At 43.3% G+C, this 18027-nt stretch overlaps 1 protein-coding gene across 1 annotated transcript in view; it reads right to left on the reverse strand.

Moving 5' to 3' along the window:
- The window catches only part of LOC147747311 (cytochrome P450 2J2-like), a 341726-nt gene that overhangs the window by 159455 nt on the left and 164244 nt on the right, over positions 1 to 18027 (reverse strand). The window contains exon 6 of the mRNA XM_086953047.1: positions 11081 to 11222. Within this exon, the coding sequence (XP_086809173.1) occupies positions 11081 to 11222 (142 nt within the window). The remainder of the gene's footprint in view (positions 1 to 11080; positions 11223 to 18027) is intronic.

Consider the following 18027-nt stretch of genomic DNA (forward strand, 5'->3'; position numbering starts at 1 on the left):
CTGAGAATCAGCGCCCCCCTGTACGAGCTTTCTTGACTCTCTGAACTATGGCCAAATTTCCGTGGTCTGGGCGAAGGGTCCTAGTGGCCTTATATGGGCAGACCAGACTCCCTAAAATAGAGGGTCCCTTCCCCTGTAAGGACTTATGGGCAATGCATAGGGACTTGAATTTAATCCTTTCACGTATTGGCAGCCAGTGAAGGGCTCTGAGTGCAGTTTTGGCTGAAGATCCACAAGAAGTGCCAGTAAGCAGCCTGGTCAGGGCTACACTACGGTCCCGCAGGGCTCACACAAATGCTTACCAGTCCGGACCGCCAGGACGGGGCATCATCGCAGGCTGTACACCCGCTCAGCACTTAATGTGCCCCTGCCTCAGTGCACCAAAAGTCACCGTCCCATGTGCCTGTGCTGGCCGCAGTGTATCCGGTGCCACCAAGTCTGTGCCCTGCTAGTCATGGACCCTTTATGATTGAGTCTTGTGGTGCGGACGCCATCATGTCACCTACGGCACTGGGGAATGTGATGTGGCAAGGCACTAGGTCCTCATGCATAAATAATAACCACACAGATACACCCAGATAGAGAGCGGAATGGCGTCCAGCATGTGCGACTGCCCCTTTTAATTGGAAGGGGCACATGTCCTGTGACGTGTGTGCTGGATGTGTGTGGGGTGGGTGTAAGCCAGCAGTGAGGGAGTGGCTGTGGCCTGCTTACAACTAGACCTGTGATCAACAGATCACTACAAGGAGGACCTGGGACATGTAGCGTTGTTGTACCTCCCTGTAAGCGTAAGCGGAGTGGGCTGGCCTGGAATATGCCAGTTCAGCGTACGGGTGTGAACAATGACCCTGGTGCTCTGGGTGTGGTTCCGTCCTGGGCTGGCAAAGGAAGTAACTAATGCGTGTGTCCCTGTTGTAGTGCCCGTGCCACCCGGACCACAATCAGCAATGTGTCACCCTGTGAGCCAAGTCCTACAAGATGAGCAACATGGAGGTAAGGGGGACTCACTGAACGCTACATTCATCCACACTTCCACAATTGAAAGATCATACACATGACACATCTGTGTGAATATGAATTTTGGAGTGTTGTAGCTGGAGCAGTACAGGGTCATGCAAACCCAACATAACATTGTGGGCCCATGGAGGGTCAGCCAGAGTCCTTCAGGGAATGACAAGTTCAACGAAAGGGGAAGAACTCAGTCCGCAGTCTGACTGCTATGTCATTGGTGTCGAAACAGAATATTGCAGTTGATGTCGAGGTCCAAGGTGAGTGTCGCAGAGTGTATTGGGGGACAGTGGAAGGTGATGATGCACAGGGCAGAACCAAGCAGAAACCGCCCATATGGCGGAGATGAATGCTACTGCTTCCTTCATACCACGAAAGCAGATTCATCTGCATCTTCGTCCACTGCTGTTTCATGTACCTCACATGTGGGTGGTGGTGGTCTGTCTCCAGCACTATGTGGCAGTGATACCTCAGGAGCTGGAGGTGGAATGTCTGCCTTACTGTGTGGCACTGACACTTCAGGGGGCGGAGATGTGGATGTAGTAGTAGCAGCAGCATTCATCAGCACCAGGCCTTGTGGCAGCAATGCCATGAGGAGGGTCTTTAGGGCATTGAGGAACCCAGCTACCTCTCTCTGGTGTGCTGCCGTGGCAGCTGCTCTTTCCGCCTGCATCCTCTCCTTGGTCTCCATTACCCTCTGCATGTGTCTCAACTCCCGGGTAACATCGCTAGAGCCACTCTGACTAGACAGTTGTTCTTGTCTCTGAGTCAGGACTCCAGCAATGTCAGCCATGGTTCATTGGAGAGTATGGAGCGGACTGTGGGTGTCCGTTAGGGACTGTGAGTGGTCCCTGATGGGACTTAGTCCCCCACGTATGGCATCTAGTTTGGCTGCCATGGGGACGAACCCCACCCACACCTGTTCAGCCAGCTTCACCTGGCATCCCAACACACAGCGTTGGAAGGCCATGTGTTCTTCGTGGGGGTCCTGGGAGGCAACCATGGTCGTCGGTGCTGCCTGCTGTGTGGTCTATGCAGGGGGTGGGGTCTTCTCAAGGCAGCTGTGCTGCCCTGCTCCTGGAGATGGGGTGTGGAGGCTATCAATGAACTCTTGGATAGCGTCGGTGTCGAAGGTGTGGTGGTCCTCTTTGTCATCAGAGAAGAGAGGTTTGGCCTGCTCTGCAGGAGGCGTTGGTTTTCCCTCTGCAATATGAAGGGGAAATGCAGTTTAACATTGTGTTCATATGTATGTTGACACATTGTACATATTTACATACAGACTGCATGACAGTGTACATTGTGACTGTTTGGGAGGAGCTGCCTATTTGATGCGAGACAGTGGACATTTCAACAACATCACAGATGTGTGTTTGTACTTGTACATTGTCAACTCACATTTCCCTCCTATGCCACATGTGATTGGCCAGTTTATACACACAAGCGGCACCAGTTGTGTCCTCTGTTCTGTTGTGGACGTGTTGCGGTTTGTACCACATTGTTGTCAATATTGATGTGCTCTGCATGTTATGTGTGTGTGCTGTATTTTGGGGGAGTCGCCCCTGCAGCTTTGATTTTGCTGCCCCTTATCCCATTCATGCGGTGTGCATTTAAATTCTGTGCTTATAGAGTGCTGAAATGTGGCATACTTGGGTACATTGGTCTTGGTGGTAGTTGGGGGTCTAGGGCATGGTTTGTCCGCAGATGTGCTCTACTTAATTGTGCATGTGTGCTATTGTGCCCATCTCCCCCCCTCCGCACAGACTCTGGTCGTTACTCACCATGGTGCTGTTGTGTCAGATCATGTTGAACAGTGTCCGGTCCCCCAGCTCCTGCCACTGTCACCCCACTGATGACTGTGGACACCATTTCCTCCATATCGTCCAGCTCCTTCTGTGGCGCTGGACTCTCACCTCCAGTCTGCATTGCTGTCTTCCGGTTGTTGGTGAGTTTCTGCTTGGTTTTGCGCTTCACATCATTCCAGCCAGTGGCGGTGCACCCATTGGGTGCGTTAGGGCGTTGCCCCACTAAGCCACATGGATGACCGTTACGCTAACATTCAATTAAGTAAAACAAAATAAGCTCTCAGCGGCGCACTGAGCGCTCATGCAGTCTGTTCAACGCTCTAGCTCTACTGGGACAAGCCCGACTCTATCGGACGGCGCTGAAGGGTGTGGGGGAGGGGCTGCGGCAGTAACTGACTGAGCACGGAAATAGCACAGCAGCAGTGCGCATGTCAATTTTTGGGCTAATCATTTTTATGACTGGCCCGAACATGCGCACACGCACAGTAGTACCTTCCCTCCTCCCCTTAATAGCGACTCAGACTGGCGGCGAGGGACCCAAGGGTGCTTCTTCATACTGCAGGCCCCGGGTCTCATTATGGGCATGGAGTAAACCTGATCTTAGCCAATCCTAGCGCAGCAGCGCTGCTAATGCAGCACCAGGATTGGCTGAGACACCGCGCAGCATGTATGGTGCCGCGTATAGGTGTGGCACTGGCCAGGGCAGCACTTGTATGGCCAATCACACTGTGGCTTATGTGAAGCCATGCAGTAGTGATTGGCCATTTCCTCTACGCTGTCGGCACGTCACCGCGCCAATGCCACACGAGTCAGAGTCACAAGTCGTCGTATCTCACAGACGGTAGACCTTGTGCCGCCGGTGTGTCTACAGTCAGTCGAGTGAGTCTACTACTCTTCCCCTCATACATAACGTAGGTTTTTAACACAGTGACTGTACAGTGGCATGAATGATGTGAGTGTGTCAGGGGCCCAAGTGCGAGGGTAACTGCTGTTGAATTAATGCGCATGAAATTCCGCTTTCAAGGTTTCTGGTATCTCCGGCACAATCAGTTGTTCGAATTACTGTTAATTCAAATAGTTATACAACTACGTTTTTAGAACAATTTAGGCTTTTTTTTTTCTCGTGAAACAGGGGGACAATACTCGCTCTTTATTTTAGGAACACTTATATGGTCCTCTTATGTCTTTAAAACATGACTATTTTAACCCCATGCAGATGCAAGGCACAATTCTGTCTTAGTTCCTGGAAATTGCAAGCCCTCTGCCTGTTTCAGAGATCTTTTGTGTCTTTTCTTTATCCGTCTCAGATAGTGGGTATGTTTCCTGTTTGCTTTATTGTGTGAGATTTGTTTTAGATGTGATGTGAACTGAACATGAATGTAGTCCCGTATGGCCCTCTCACTGAACAAAGCTTTGTCATGTCCTAAATAGTGTAGGTCCAGTAGGCGTCCTGGCTGTTTGGACGGAGCTGTCTCCTGATCTGGAAGCCCATGTGATGCGTATGTTTTTTGAGTGAACACACTTTCTCAGGAACCGAATACAATGTGGATTTCAATCTCTTCTTAATAAATACTGCCCTTTTCCCGAGCTGAATACCACGTAACTCCCGCTGGGACAAGTTCTGTGTCCCACCACTTCATTAAACCTTTCTCCAGACTTAAATACATGACACTTTTGTAAAAGACAACTTCACTAGGACAGTAGAGGCACAGAGAAATAGAGAATGCTTGGTTTTAACGTAACTGGTACTCTCTGTTTCATTTTTATTTCCAGTGCAGTGATTCAGAGAGGCCGTTTGGGAAATTGATAAAGTTATTCAAATACGTGTATTTCAATTAAATGCTCTTATAATCCATGTTGTGTGTAAGCGGATGTGCAGAAGAGAGTGCACATTGGCAGAAAGAGGAACAGCCACAGTTTATCTCTCCTCAGTTGGCGTTAGCACACCCTCCGAGCTGTAAACCCCCAGTGTTAGTATTAAAATGGCTGTTCTTTATGCTTCAAAGAGGAGAGTTCAGCACCCCAGTCGGAAGCCAAGGTAGACTAAACTGCACACCCCATCACCTCAGATGTTCACTTCGTACTAGGCGGGGCGCAAGCGGTTCGTCGCAAAGAGCGGCACTTTCGCATTTGATATGGAAAGTGTCTTTTTGGCGCACTTGCATACATCGACGCTCATCAAAAGAAGTGTCATCGGCAATCACTATGAAATGAATACTCTCTCTTCATCAAGAAATCACCTGTCACCTTTCCGACAACGTGCTTGCACTTGCTCAGACTCCAGTGGCAGCTGATGGTACCGGATGGAAAATTGTCCGCGTATAAGTCTCAGTCCGCTTGGATATGAATTGCAAGAAACGTTTTTAAAAAAACGTTGCAAACACTAGAAAAATGTTATTGTCAAAAGAAACGTTTTTTTTCTTCTTTTAAACGCACGTATGAACAGCTGCACATCAAAAAGATGGGGGATAAAAAAAGACTGGATGATTTAAAAAAAATGGAATTACTGATAATTTCACATGCACTGTACATTTAATCGAAATGTATAATTTAATGCTCCAAACCCAGCTTTCAGCAATCAGTAGGGTACTCCATGGCACATATACAAATGAGGGGATACTGTGAAATATGGTTGTTTCCTCAGCAGTACAGTACATAATTTACAAATGCTTCGATCTAAAAGCATAATTTAAATTGCAAAGTAAGAACAAGACTTGCCTGGCTAATCTTCCGTTTACAAGAGGTTGTTCCATTAGTCTATGTGAATTTTGACCCTGGCATTATTTTCTGGAAGCAAGAATAATTGTCCCATTAACACCAGCATTAAGTGTCGAATCATCATTAAAATGAACCCATAATAGAAATGACAGACATATCACTGGTGACTGGAAACTTAATCACAGATAGGATAAGGGAACATGGTTCAGGAGGTTTTGTAAAGAAGGAATTCAACCCACACATGACATTGTTTTGTGTGATTGAAACAGATTACAATAGGAATAAGTCCCAATGTCGCGAGTATTCCTTTTGCACGGGGATGCCACTGTAAACAGAACAAGCATTGGCATAACCAATAGGTCTTGCCTTTGGGACCTTATAAATATTTAGCCATGCAACACTTGAAGTTGTTGCATAAGGGATTTTGTTAATGTTTTTCCTAGAGAGAGATCAGAGTGTTGTCTAATGTACATTTTGACTCATGGAAAGGTAGCGCAGAAGGTTAATGTGCCTGTTGCAAAGAACATGTACCTGAAGCAGATCACAAAATGCACAGGATGTAAATAGGTCAGTGAGTCACTGCGTTTGTCAGAGAGATAATTTTGTTACTTGCAGTTTGTAAGTTAAAATCCTAACATACAAAAGTGAGCTATTAACTGTCATCTAAGACCTGCATGCAAACTGCAAGGTAGAAATTGTAGCATTTTGTCCCCCCCCCCAGTCTTTGTTTGATTACCCTAATGTTTAAAAAATAAACGGTTATATTTTTATTTTCAGAACCTGGTAAAGCCTGACAACCTGAACCATTACCTAATTTTTGGGCAATTTTTAGACGAAGAACACGAAGCCCCAACCTCCTTTGCTGCTCTTTCATCCCGGCTACGACCCAGCAAACAACAGTGTTAAATGTAAGGAAACTGATGATTTATTTTTTTTAGATTGGAGTAAGGGCTATGTTTGTGGTCACTCTACATGGTGGATGGGGTGGGTGCACATTCTGAACATTGTACCCTCAGTGGATGTAAATTAACAATACTGAGCCTTAACCCTGTGCTTTGGCAATAACGGTTGTTAAAGGCACTATCTATTCCTTGTCTTGTTCAAGGCCCTCAAACAGTGTCTGTTTCAGTGCCTTCAGCAACCACGATAGCACACAGAGGCAGCAGGCAGTAAGGTTGTATTTTTAGCAGTCCTGTTCTCCAAAGAGGAGCTGTTGGAGATATATTGCAATAATGCACAAGATATATGTATTTATACTGAAATTTGATATTATTGCACTAAATCTTATACTTTGTACTTTGACTATTGACAGGCTTCTTTCATATTGGTAAGGACAGCATCAGCATGATGAATACGGTAGAACAAATAATTACACAGTCATTTCATGCACGGCCACCTGAAGAGAAACTACATATAAAGAGATTAGGATCTGATTGGCCTGACCTACAACTACAACAAGTTACCCAGGACAGAGGAAAATCTTACACACGTACATTCTCAAACACCTGGTACACAAAAGCTGATTGGCTTACAGGGTGCCCGTCAAGAAACAAACTATTCTGCTTCCCCTGCTTGCTGTTTAATGGTGAATTTGCTTGGACAAGAGTAGGAGTGATAGACTTAAAGCATCTGTCTGAAAAAATAAAGAAGCATGCACACACAAGAAAGCATATGGAAACCCTGACAAGACTGGGAATGTTGGGCAGACACACCGAGTGAGCAGCACATAAACAATGCATACCGCCAAACAATACAGAAACACAATGAAGCAGTTGATAGGAATAGACACATACTATCAAAAATGATTGATTGTGTTCGTTTCTGTGGTGCTTTCGAACTGGCATTGCGAGGCCATAATGAATCAGAAGGTTCCTCAAATCCTGGAATATTGAAAGGCCTTGTGGATTTAATAGCAAGCATAGACAAGGAACAGAAGCACATTTAGCAAGTGCTACAGTCTTTAAGTGCACCTCTAAAACTATACAAAATGAACTCCTTGAGTGTATGCTAGAAATTATGAGAAGCTATATTGTCCAAGAGTTACAAAACACAGACTTTGTGGCTATTCAGGCTGATGACACCACTGATGTGGCCACACAAACACAGTCCATATTAGTATTTTGGTACCTGGACGATGACAATAATGTTGTGGAGAGGTTCCATGGTTTCACTCATTTAAGAGACTCTACTGCAGAAACTTTTCCTGCAACTATACTGCGTCAACGGAACTTAATTTTTCCAGAGGTGCATAAACAAAACGTATTGCACAACGCTATGATGGTGCGTCTGTAATGAGTGGAAGCCTTGGTGGGGTACAGAAAAGAATTAGTGATGTGTACCCTTATGCTCATTATGTGCACTGTCACTCTCACCAACTTAATCCTATTATGCAACAGGCAGTATCAAAGATCTCCGAGACACCAATTTTCTTTCGGGATGTAGGAGGCATGGCAGCATTCTTCTCACTACAGGAGATTGTGGACAAAAAGGTTCCAAGGAGATCTTCAACTCATTGTAACTTTAACATAAGTACAGTCCAACTAATATGTCAATATAGGGAGGACCTTGTGAAATGTTTCAAAGCCATAGAAGCCAATGAAACCGTTGATTTCAAAACTCACAGTGAAGCCAATGGCTTTTCTAGAACACTAAAAGACAGAGAGTTTCAGTTCTTTCTGCTTTTATTTCATGAAATAATGTTATCTGTTGACACTTTATACAATCAGTTACAACCACGAGAGATAGATACTGTCTCTGTGAAAAGAAATACTGCTATGTTTGTCGAACGCATAAGCAAAGTGAGGGATGAGGTTGACAATTTAGACAGCAAACTGCCAGAGGCTTCTACTTTTTCAAACCACAGGAAAAACATTACCACTCTGGACCGAAATGCAAAGGAAATATGTGACATTGTAATTGTGCAATCACAAGAACGTTTTGCTTTCACAAAACATTTGGTGAGTGCCGTATTATTGAAAAGTGAATACTTTGCAAAATATGATGAATCCTTCCCTGAGCATGCTCTGCATGAGGCTGTGGAAGCTTATGCTATGCTCAACTAAGAGGACCTCAAAACTGAGTTGACTGTACTGTACTCAATGCCTGTGTACCGGAAGGCCAAAGATGCCAGGTCTTTGCTGGCTTTAATTCATAAACTTAACATGGAATAGTCACTTACAGAGACAGTGACTTTACAAAAAATTGTCATTACCACTCGAATGACAACAGCAGAGTCAGAACAATGTTTTTCCGCCTTAAAGAGGATTAAGATATTCCTGAGGAACACCATGCTTGAGGAAAGACTAAATGCTTTGGCAATGCTGAGCAAGCTAGTTCAAAATATCTCATACTTTAACATTCAAGTTATTGAAAAGTTTGCTGCTCCTAAAAACAGACGTGCTGATTTTAGATACAAAAAGTAAACAATATGGCAAATGCTGCTCATTTGCGACCTGTTTAGTTGTTTGTTAAATAAAAAACATCTGTGACGTACTCAGAAATGCATTATATCTCGAAGTCTGTTATGAAGCTCTGTAGTTATATTCAATAAGCAGCTACCTATGTTATATGACATCTCTTTATCAATGTAATATCTGCACTTTCACAATTGCTTTATTACCCTTCCTGCTTTCTCAAATTTGCTTGAAAATTCACAATTTTTCTACTCTTTTTTCAAAATTTTCTCAGTGAGAGAACACCCTCGGACCCTCCTTAGGTTGATCGGGCTCACCCGCTACGCTCGCTCGCTACGGTGCACTATGACAATCATTTTACGCCTCATCACTTTCAAATGTCACCGTCCGCCACTGATTCCAGCGCCTCTTGACCTCTTCCATTGTCCTCTTCAGCACTTCGACTGCATTCACCTTGTCCAGGATGGACTGCCATATTCAATTTTTTGCTGCCAATGACACAGTGGATTTGACGAACAGTAGTTGATGATGTTCTACCACCTCCGTTAACAGGATCTTGTTTTCCAGTGGACTGAACCACTTCTTCCTACTCTTCTTGTCTATGCTCTTCCGGACCACGAGGTCTGAGGCTGGACCTCTAGGGGGCTAGGGGGTTCTGGTTGTCCTCTGTACTTGCTCCGGCTACCTCCATTGTGCTTCGCTGTTGTTTGGATTTTGTTTGGATGTTTTTTTTCTACTTTTATAGTGCATTTTCCCGCATGACGCGTGGAAATTGCTGACCTGTCGCTGGTTATCGCAGATTTTTGTATCGCGATGGGGCTCATCGCTACTATTTTTGCATTCGTGTTTCGCATTTTTTCAGCACCGCGTTAATTTTACAGCAGTCATTTGACGCGTTAGCGCGAGACTATCACATGGTACCGCCGTGTTGAGAATCCCCCTTTGTGCTGTTTTGCTCTCTCTGTTTCAATCCATCCTGCTCTCCCCCTTTCACACAACACACTGCAGCAACGTTGCTGTTTTGGGTATTCACGAAAAAATAACAAATTTGCCTTCAAATCTGTAGTAAAGTATAATACGTTATGATTCCTTTCTCATGAGCTGAAAAGATAGCTGATATTTTTTAATTGTAAACTGTTGGTTTGATTGGGAAAGCTTTTTTAGTAGGTATTAGAGTAGGGGCCCTATGTTTGTTAGGAGCAACTTTGCCACCATCTTACTGTCATTTAAAACTGTATTTTATTCTACGTTCTACCTCCACGTTCTTTCATCTCTTTTTTTGGTCTGAATCTGACCTGTGTAGGAAACTGCAAACCCATCTATGTTTTAGTGGTGGAAGAGAGAAAGGTGGTCTCCACACATCAGTTTGGAGCACAATATCCTTGAATGAAATAAGTACAGCGCCAACTTGCATTTGTTTTATCCTTATTCAGGCCAGTTTGCAGTCTACTGACTGAAAAACAATGCATGTTCTGGGACAAATTGTGTAACAGCACTATGTCATGGGTAAAAAGCATTGCTGCGCAAATATTCAGCTGTGGAATTTACCCCTATAACGGAAGAGGTTCGTTAGAGGAAGTATTACGAACTGCCTCCGTTGAATCGATGGGAACAACTTGGAGAACAGTAAGTTTAATTAACACACTAGGGGCCCGATTCACAGAACTAACTTAAGACAAATTCTACCATAGGTATTCACAGAAGGCACTTTCTCATTTTGGTATTCACAGAAGGCACTTACTCATTTCAGTATTCACATTAGTTAGGAGTTCTAACTTTGGGACTCCTAAATGCCTTCTGTGAATACCGAAAGTCTTACAGTTAGGATTTTTCTCAGTTTAGGAGTAGTAAAGTTAGGACTCCTGACTCTACTACTCCTAAACTGAGAAAAATCCTAACTTTAAGACTTTCGGTATTCACAGAAGGCATTTAGGAGTCCTAAAGTTAGGACTCCTAACTTCTGTGAATACCGAAATGAGTAAGTGCCTTCTGTGAATACCAAAATGAGTAAGTGCCTTCTGTGAATACCAAAATGGTAGTAAGCTTAGGATTTTGTCTTGTTAGTTCTGTGAATCGGGCCCTAGCTGTTTATGAGAAACATTTTGTGAACCACATACCAGCTATAAACAGTCGTCTTACCTTGAATGTCTGTGTACTTTGCCATGTAGAGAATAGCCCATCGCAGAGTGACTGAAGTTGTTTCTGTTCCTGCTAGGAACAGATCAAAGGCAGATTGAACCAAGTTTTCTTCATCAAAACATGAGGTCGGATCATCTTTAAACTTTAGGGAAAAAAAGTTTGCATTTAATGGTTGAAATCAACAAAGTCTTATCATATGAAAATCAAAAATTGCTGAAAATGAATGGCATACAACACCTATGAGTTAATATTATTTATTACATATTTTCATATTTTCCAAAGAGCAGTGTTACCCAGGTATATGGGGTTCTAGTGCTGAGTATCAACCATGAATACAAAGGAGCTGGCCCAGTTTACGGCACGTGACAAAAGAGAGGTGGTCCTCAGCTCTAAGGCAGAGCAGTCCATGCCCAAGTAGTGAAGAAAAAGAAAGTGCAATCTAGTGTGTGCCCTGCGAAAGTGAAGATTATGAAAAAGATTGGGAGTGAAGAAACTGAGGTTTTGCAAGGGGTAGTGCCTAACAATACCACTTATAATGTCTGGTCCCTTATTACAGTAGGAGCAGTAGTTGATGCAGAGTACTTTATAAGTCACGTGTTTGGGATGATAGACCTAATGAAGCAAGACAAAGTGAGAATAAATATGGTATTCTCCTACCAAGAGTCAAGAAAGATTCTTGTGGCAGTGTGTTTTGGACAAGCTGTAGGCTCTGAATCAGACAGAAAGGCATCCAATGGAGAAGAGCATTACAGAGTCAAGGCTACACAGAATAATAGATTGGTCTATAGTTTTCCTTCAGGAGATTGAAACACATAGAAAGGATATTACATTCTTAATCTTTCCAACTAAAAAGTTACGCTCTTTTAGATATGCTTTAACCACATCGCTGCTTGCAAGTTTCCCCTCCTATGCTGGACCACAATTAAAACGGGTGTGGTCATGACGAGCTCAGCTCGCCATGAGCACACGAGCACTGTGCTGCATGACGAGCTGAGCTCGTCATGAGCATGGAAGGGGCTAATGGGACATGCTTCAAAGTACACGAATATGAAATTGAAGGTACTTTTTAGGCTATGTTTACACACACATTATTGTGAGACACCAGACAAGCTTACGCTTACTTTTACACTGGCTAATCATGCATATATATTTTCAACAGCAAGTGGTACTTAATCACTTCAACACTTTTATGCAAAACAACATGCCTATTGGAACATTGAATGTTGTTGCAATTGGGAGTGGTTTTTGCTATCATATATGGATATCTGAAACTGATCTCACAATACTCCTCTGGAAAATTCAATTGTTGCATAAACACTGGAATCGTATACCAAATGTCACAAATCCTGCATGACAGATGTGAGGCTCTGAGAGATGTTGTGCCTCTTATTACTCCTATGAAAAGAAGATGCTGTGAGGTGTGACTCTGGTAGATTGATTGAGAATCCCAAGTCAAACAGCAGGGTCACAGTGGTGTTTAGATGGTCTGACACCAGTTAGGGAGACCAGCCAGTCATTGAGGTACAGGAAAGCTACATTCCAGTTCTCTGAGGATGTACTAGAACTACCACCATGACATTGGTGAAGATCTGGGAGTTAACCTTAATCCAACCGTGGGGACTGCAAATTAGTAGTGGGTGGATCCAGCTACTAAGCACAGCTAAACCCTGTGCAACTGGAGGAACAGAACTTGAAAGTATGCATCATGCAAGTCAAAGGACATCATCCAATCCTCTAAATCGGAGCCATAAGAACCTGTGCATGGGACAACATCTTGAATTTTTCCTTACGGAGAAGGACATTAATAAACCTGTGGTGTAGAATAGGATGCATGTCATTATAAATCTAATCGAAGATTAGATTAAATGGAATGGTAAATAAGTTCCTATTTCTATTAGAATTGCAATGCATGGATTCCTGAAGATAGGGTGGAGGGGAAGGAGTGAAAAAGGTTCTGTTTTAAATGTTTTAAAAATATACCCAAATAATTTGATTACTTATTGGCCCTTGACTCCAGTTGTAAAATATATACATTTTGACACACAGACATATGTAAAACCTGTCCCCAAATATAGACCAGACAACTCAGAGGGGCATTGTTTAGGAAACTGCCTGGAGCCCAAAATAGAACATGAGCTTCTGTGGTGTCAATCAATATTTTTATAATTAATTTAAACGCACATGCACATAATTTCAAGCATGCATCAAAATCCATTAGGAAATGACAAAAGAAAAAACACTGAGTAGGTCCCACATGGTGTAAAACAGCAATGTTACAGCTTGATAGAGAAGTACATTGCAACATGTGGTTTCAATAAACGTGCATGAGGACCTGCAATGTGAAATCTCTGAGAGCAAAATTATATTTATATGGTTCAAAGTTCAATGCAGAAGCCATCGAAAACTTTATTGATAAGCAATAGGTTTTTTTGCACTGCTGTAGAAGTGGTTGGGCGCACTGACCTCATGGAGGCAGTATCATGCGAAAATGTTCTTTCCCTGAGGGGGGCGATTGTACCCTCTATCTTATACCAGTTCCCCAGGATACGGCATTTCAGTTTGCCTTGATGTGTATGCTTCAAGTTGAACTTAGTTTTTTCTTGTCTGTTGCTTATCGCGTGCCCTAGAGCTGTTTTACTGGAGTAATTTAAGCTAAAATCTTAAACTTATTACTTCCAGTGTTTTTTCAGTATCTATTACTTTTGTACCCACTCTCACTAGCACCGCATTCTCACTTACCTTTCATATCACAAACAGCATTCTCAGTGCATTAAAATTTTTAGGAGGACATCTGCAGGTCTACCTGACACACAGCATTTGAGTAATAAAGTTTGTGGTCAAAGTTAGATATGAAGCCTCATTGACTGCTGCTCGGAGCCGAACTAGGTAGCCAATTCTCGGTCAGAGAATGCATCTGAGGGAGGGGATCATTGATCTGAATCTCAAAGTAGTTTTTCAGTTGGTGGGGTTCCACCAATGGCTCCTCTTTTAATGATTCAAAAGGATATGGTCATACGGCACCATGGCCAGCTTTAGGGCAGTGCGACTGGTGCTGGTGCACTGGGCGTTGACCTGTGGAGGAGGGTGCTTACCTCAGGGGGAGCGCTGCGTTTAGTAATAACTTATGATTGGAGAGGTGAGGGACACTTTTGCCTGGTGGTAGTGAGAAAATCCGAGGAGGCGGTCATGGGATGTGGGGGTGCCAAAAATGATTGCCGTACTGTGTGTCACCAGTGCTAAAGCCGGCTTCGACAGCCCAGTAAGGCAGTTGTGATCTCCCCTGCACACACAGCCTGTGCTGCTTAGTGACAGTGTGTTCAAACAGGAAACAAGGCAGGTACAACGTGAAGCACATGAAGCCTGCACACTTGGCAATACCCTAATAGATTCCAACTGCCAATTCTTTCTTCATTTGCAATGCTGAATATAAAGTCAAGGAAACTGAAAGGGGACCCTCCTCACTGCATGTATTAATTTGTATAGTGTTTTTAACATATGTGTGTCTCTTTATATAAAAGAAAGAAATCTCCTAATATTTGGATATTGGCAAACATTGATTCTGTGGAACTGTGCTTATGAGATTTTTTTTTATAAGAGGTCTATATTATGCACATAACAACCCGAATGGTCTGATCCTCTTTTTGGTTTTAATGTATTTAAATTATTCTCATGTTTTTTTATGGAAAATAAAAAAGATTTCTAAATTATGAAATTGAATATTCAAATGTGTTCTTGCTTATGATTATCAATATCACTTACTGCTGCAACCTTGAATTATCTTGAACTGTCTATGTACTGCCTCTTAGCTTAGAAACGCCATTCCATACTACCACCCTCTAATTGTAGTATTTGCCGGTTTTCAAAACAAATTTTTTCTTTGTATCCAGTGAGATGGGTCTCCTTTCTGTTTCCTTGTTACATACCCTGTCCCTTTTCTCTACATGAGGATAACTCCCTTGTGAGTTTGTGACTATAAAGTCAGTACAGTAAATGTGTGTGCTACTTGACTATTTCCAACTTTTTTGTGTGGATGATATGTTCCTGAACAAAATAGTGCAGTAAACAAATCTGCATGCCAAACCCTGTTTAGCCCGTTGGCTGCTTCCGCTTTTTTGCGGCAGTGCGGGCATTTTAAAAAATGGGCGCGGTCGCGTCGGCCATTGGTTGACGGCAGCACCAGCGAGGTAGTGCTGTCTTCGGCCAATGGCCGACGGCAGCAGCCAACGGGTTAAGGAAGCATGGGGCTCCACTGGTCCCTTATTCTAAGGCACACTTGTGCACTCCCACTTCATGTGGGAAGTTGAGATATGTTTAGAGTCTTACACAACTCATGAGAATATTACCCACACCGGTATTAAAGTCTTACTGGTTTTTCCTTATGGTTTAAGTTGCATCCAACTTCCAATCTCACATGGGCACAGATTGCTTTTCAACTCTGCAGCATTGTCACATGACTATCCAGATAATGGAGTGTTGTTCAAAATCTGGCCTGCTGTGGAACATTTCACTGCCTCAAGTGTCAGAAATGTATACTCCAGGGAAGAATATAGCAGTGGACTAGCCTTTGATCCTGTACAAAAGATGACTGTTATTCAAACAGTATATATCAAGCAAAGGTGTTCATTACATCATCAAGCTATACATGTCCGAGACTTCCTCTGGCTATACCGGCAGCCTGAGAGTGTATCCTGGGAAGGAATCTAGTATAAATCCTGCAGGATTCCCATTGACATTTGGAATCAGTCTGAAGATTGAGTAGGATCTTGCTCAATCATTGTTTCATAAAGGTTATACCGTTAATGTGGACCATTTCTGTACATGAGTACAGAGACATTTACTGAGCTGTACAATGCGGGCACTGTGGCTTGTGTGCAATTAAAAGAAATTGCAAAGCATTCCCTCAGAAGCATTTTTGTAGGAAGCTCTAGGAAGGTCAGAGCAGTGTGTTGCGTTGCAGACAACTGCAGGCTGTGACATTTTTAGACACACAGGAAGTACATGTGCTCACTATAGTTCATGAGAGCACTTCTCCACTGATACTTTGAGATCAGATTTGTAGATGGATGCAAACCCAAAGGTATACATATAATATCAATTAAATGGGTAGAGTTGACAAAACTGACCAGCCACTTCAGTCACATTTTTTAGATGATCTTGCAGCGTGCCAGGTGACGCACCATGTTCCAAGTGCCACACATCTAGCTGGGCACCTTCTCAATCCCGCCTTTTCAAACATTTTGTTGCTAAAGGTCCCTACCCCTCTTCCCATGACCTGGTCTGACCATTTCTTAATCTCTATGTCTATATGATCTGAAGGCTCTAAACTGCCTGCCCACCGAAACTCTATTTCTAAACGCCCATTGCATAAGCTCAATCCCCCAAAAAATTCGAGACCTTCTTCGAACACAGAGTCCTCAATTATCCTCCAATGTAGAGGTAGCTAATAGTCTCTTCCATGACTAGCTCACACATGCCCTGGACATCTGAATCCCAGCTAAACCTGTCCCTATTAAGAGAACAGAGGCCAGCCCTTGGTTCAGTAAGACTTTGATCTTAGCCCCAAAAAATTGTAAGGTCCTAGAACACGCCTATGATCCTTCTACCAAAACAAGTTACAGAGCTGCCATTAAGGCATATCATAAATTGATTCGGAAGTCTAGGGAGGAGTATTGTGCTAACAAAATAAAAAACAATAGCAAACCTGCTAAAATGATCTCTTCTCTCTCGAATTCTTTTTTCTGACACCCGTACTGGCATCGCTTCCAATGTCCAATGTGAGGGAGTGGCAAAGTATTTTATTAGAAAGGTAGAACTTATCTAATCTAACTTTGCCTCTGAAACTAGGGATTCCAGCCTAGAAGTGCCTACTAGTCATCCCCCTCCACTCCTCCACTCTTTCACCTTTTTCCCTTGCTGTCCTCTGTAACAAAGTCAAACCGGGCTCCCCAGATTACCCCCGTAAGCCTGACTGGCAATGCTTTTCATCAGTACCTGCCCTGTGAAAATATGCCAAAGTTGTTCCTCTACTGAAAAAGCATTCTTTTGATGCTATCAAACCAGACACTTTTCACCTTATCTCCTTACTACCATTTCTTGCCAAAATCATAGAGTCTCACATTAACACTATTCGAACAAACTTCCTGGAGATTAACCAAATTCTGGATATCTCTTTAGACCACAGCTTTAGACCACAACACAACACTGAGTCTGCACTGCTGGTGGTTAATGAGCATCTGCGTGGCGTTTTAGATGAATTCAGATCTTCTCTGATTCTGCTTCATTTAAGCACCGCTTTTGATACCGTATCTCATGGTATTTTATTGTGGCGCTTACAGGAGATTGGTATTGGTGGAGCTGCACTAGCCTGGTTCACTTCCTTTCTATCTGAAAGATCCTTTCCGGTTGTGTCTTCTCCATACAGCTCTCAGGTTCATACTCTATGACATGGTGTCCTCCCTACGTAATTCAAAATGTATATCCAACCACTGTCTTCTGGTTTCAAAAGTCCTGGGGTTTACACTGGTATCTTATTCCGATGATACTCAGCTGGTGATTTTCTTTCCAATAACTCAACTCGGAACCTGACTAATTTACAAGGCGACATGTTGGCTATCGTTGAGTGAATGGCGACCAATTGCTTACAGCTAAACTCTTGCCAATCGGAAATTCTTCTCCTGTGGAGAGATATACACCAATGGGGCGATCATTGATGGCCCCTCTCTTTAGGGCTGCTCCCAAGCCCAAGGCGGTCGTAAAACAATCAGGGGTTTGGGTCAACTGCACTTTAACCTTTGAAGCTCAGGCGAAATTGGCGGTAGATGTTTGTTTTGGACTCTTACGAGGGCTAAACCTCATTATTGGATTTTTATATTCTCTCACACGCCAGGTTATTATCCAGTCTACTATACTTTCAAGGCTGGACTACTGCAATACTTTTGTATCTAGAT

Source organism: Lissotriton vulgaris, chromosome 1_1, assembly GCF_964263255.1.
Source record: "Lissotriton vulgaris chromosome 1_1, aLisVul1.2, whole genome shotgun sequence".
Classification (NCBI taxonomy): Eukaryota; Metazoa; Chordata; class Amphibia; order Caudata; family Salamandridae; genus Lissotriton; species Lissotriton vulgaris.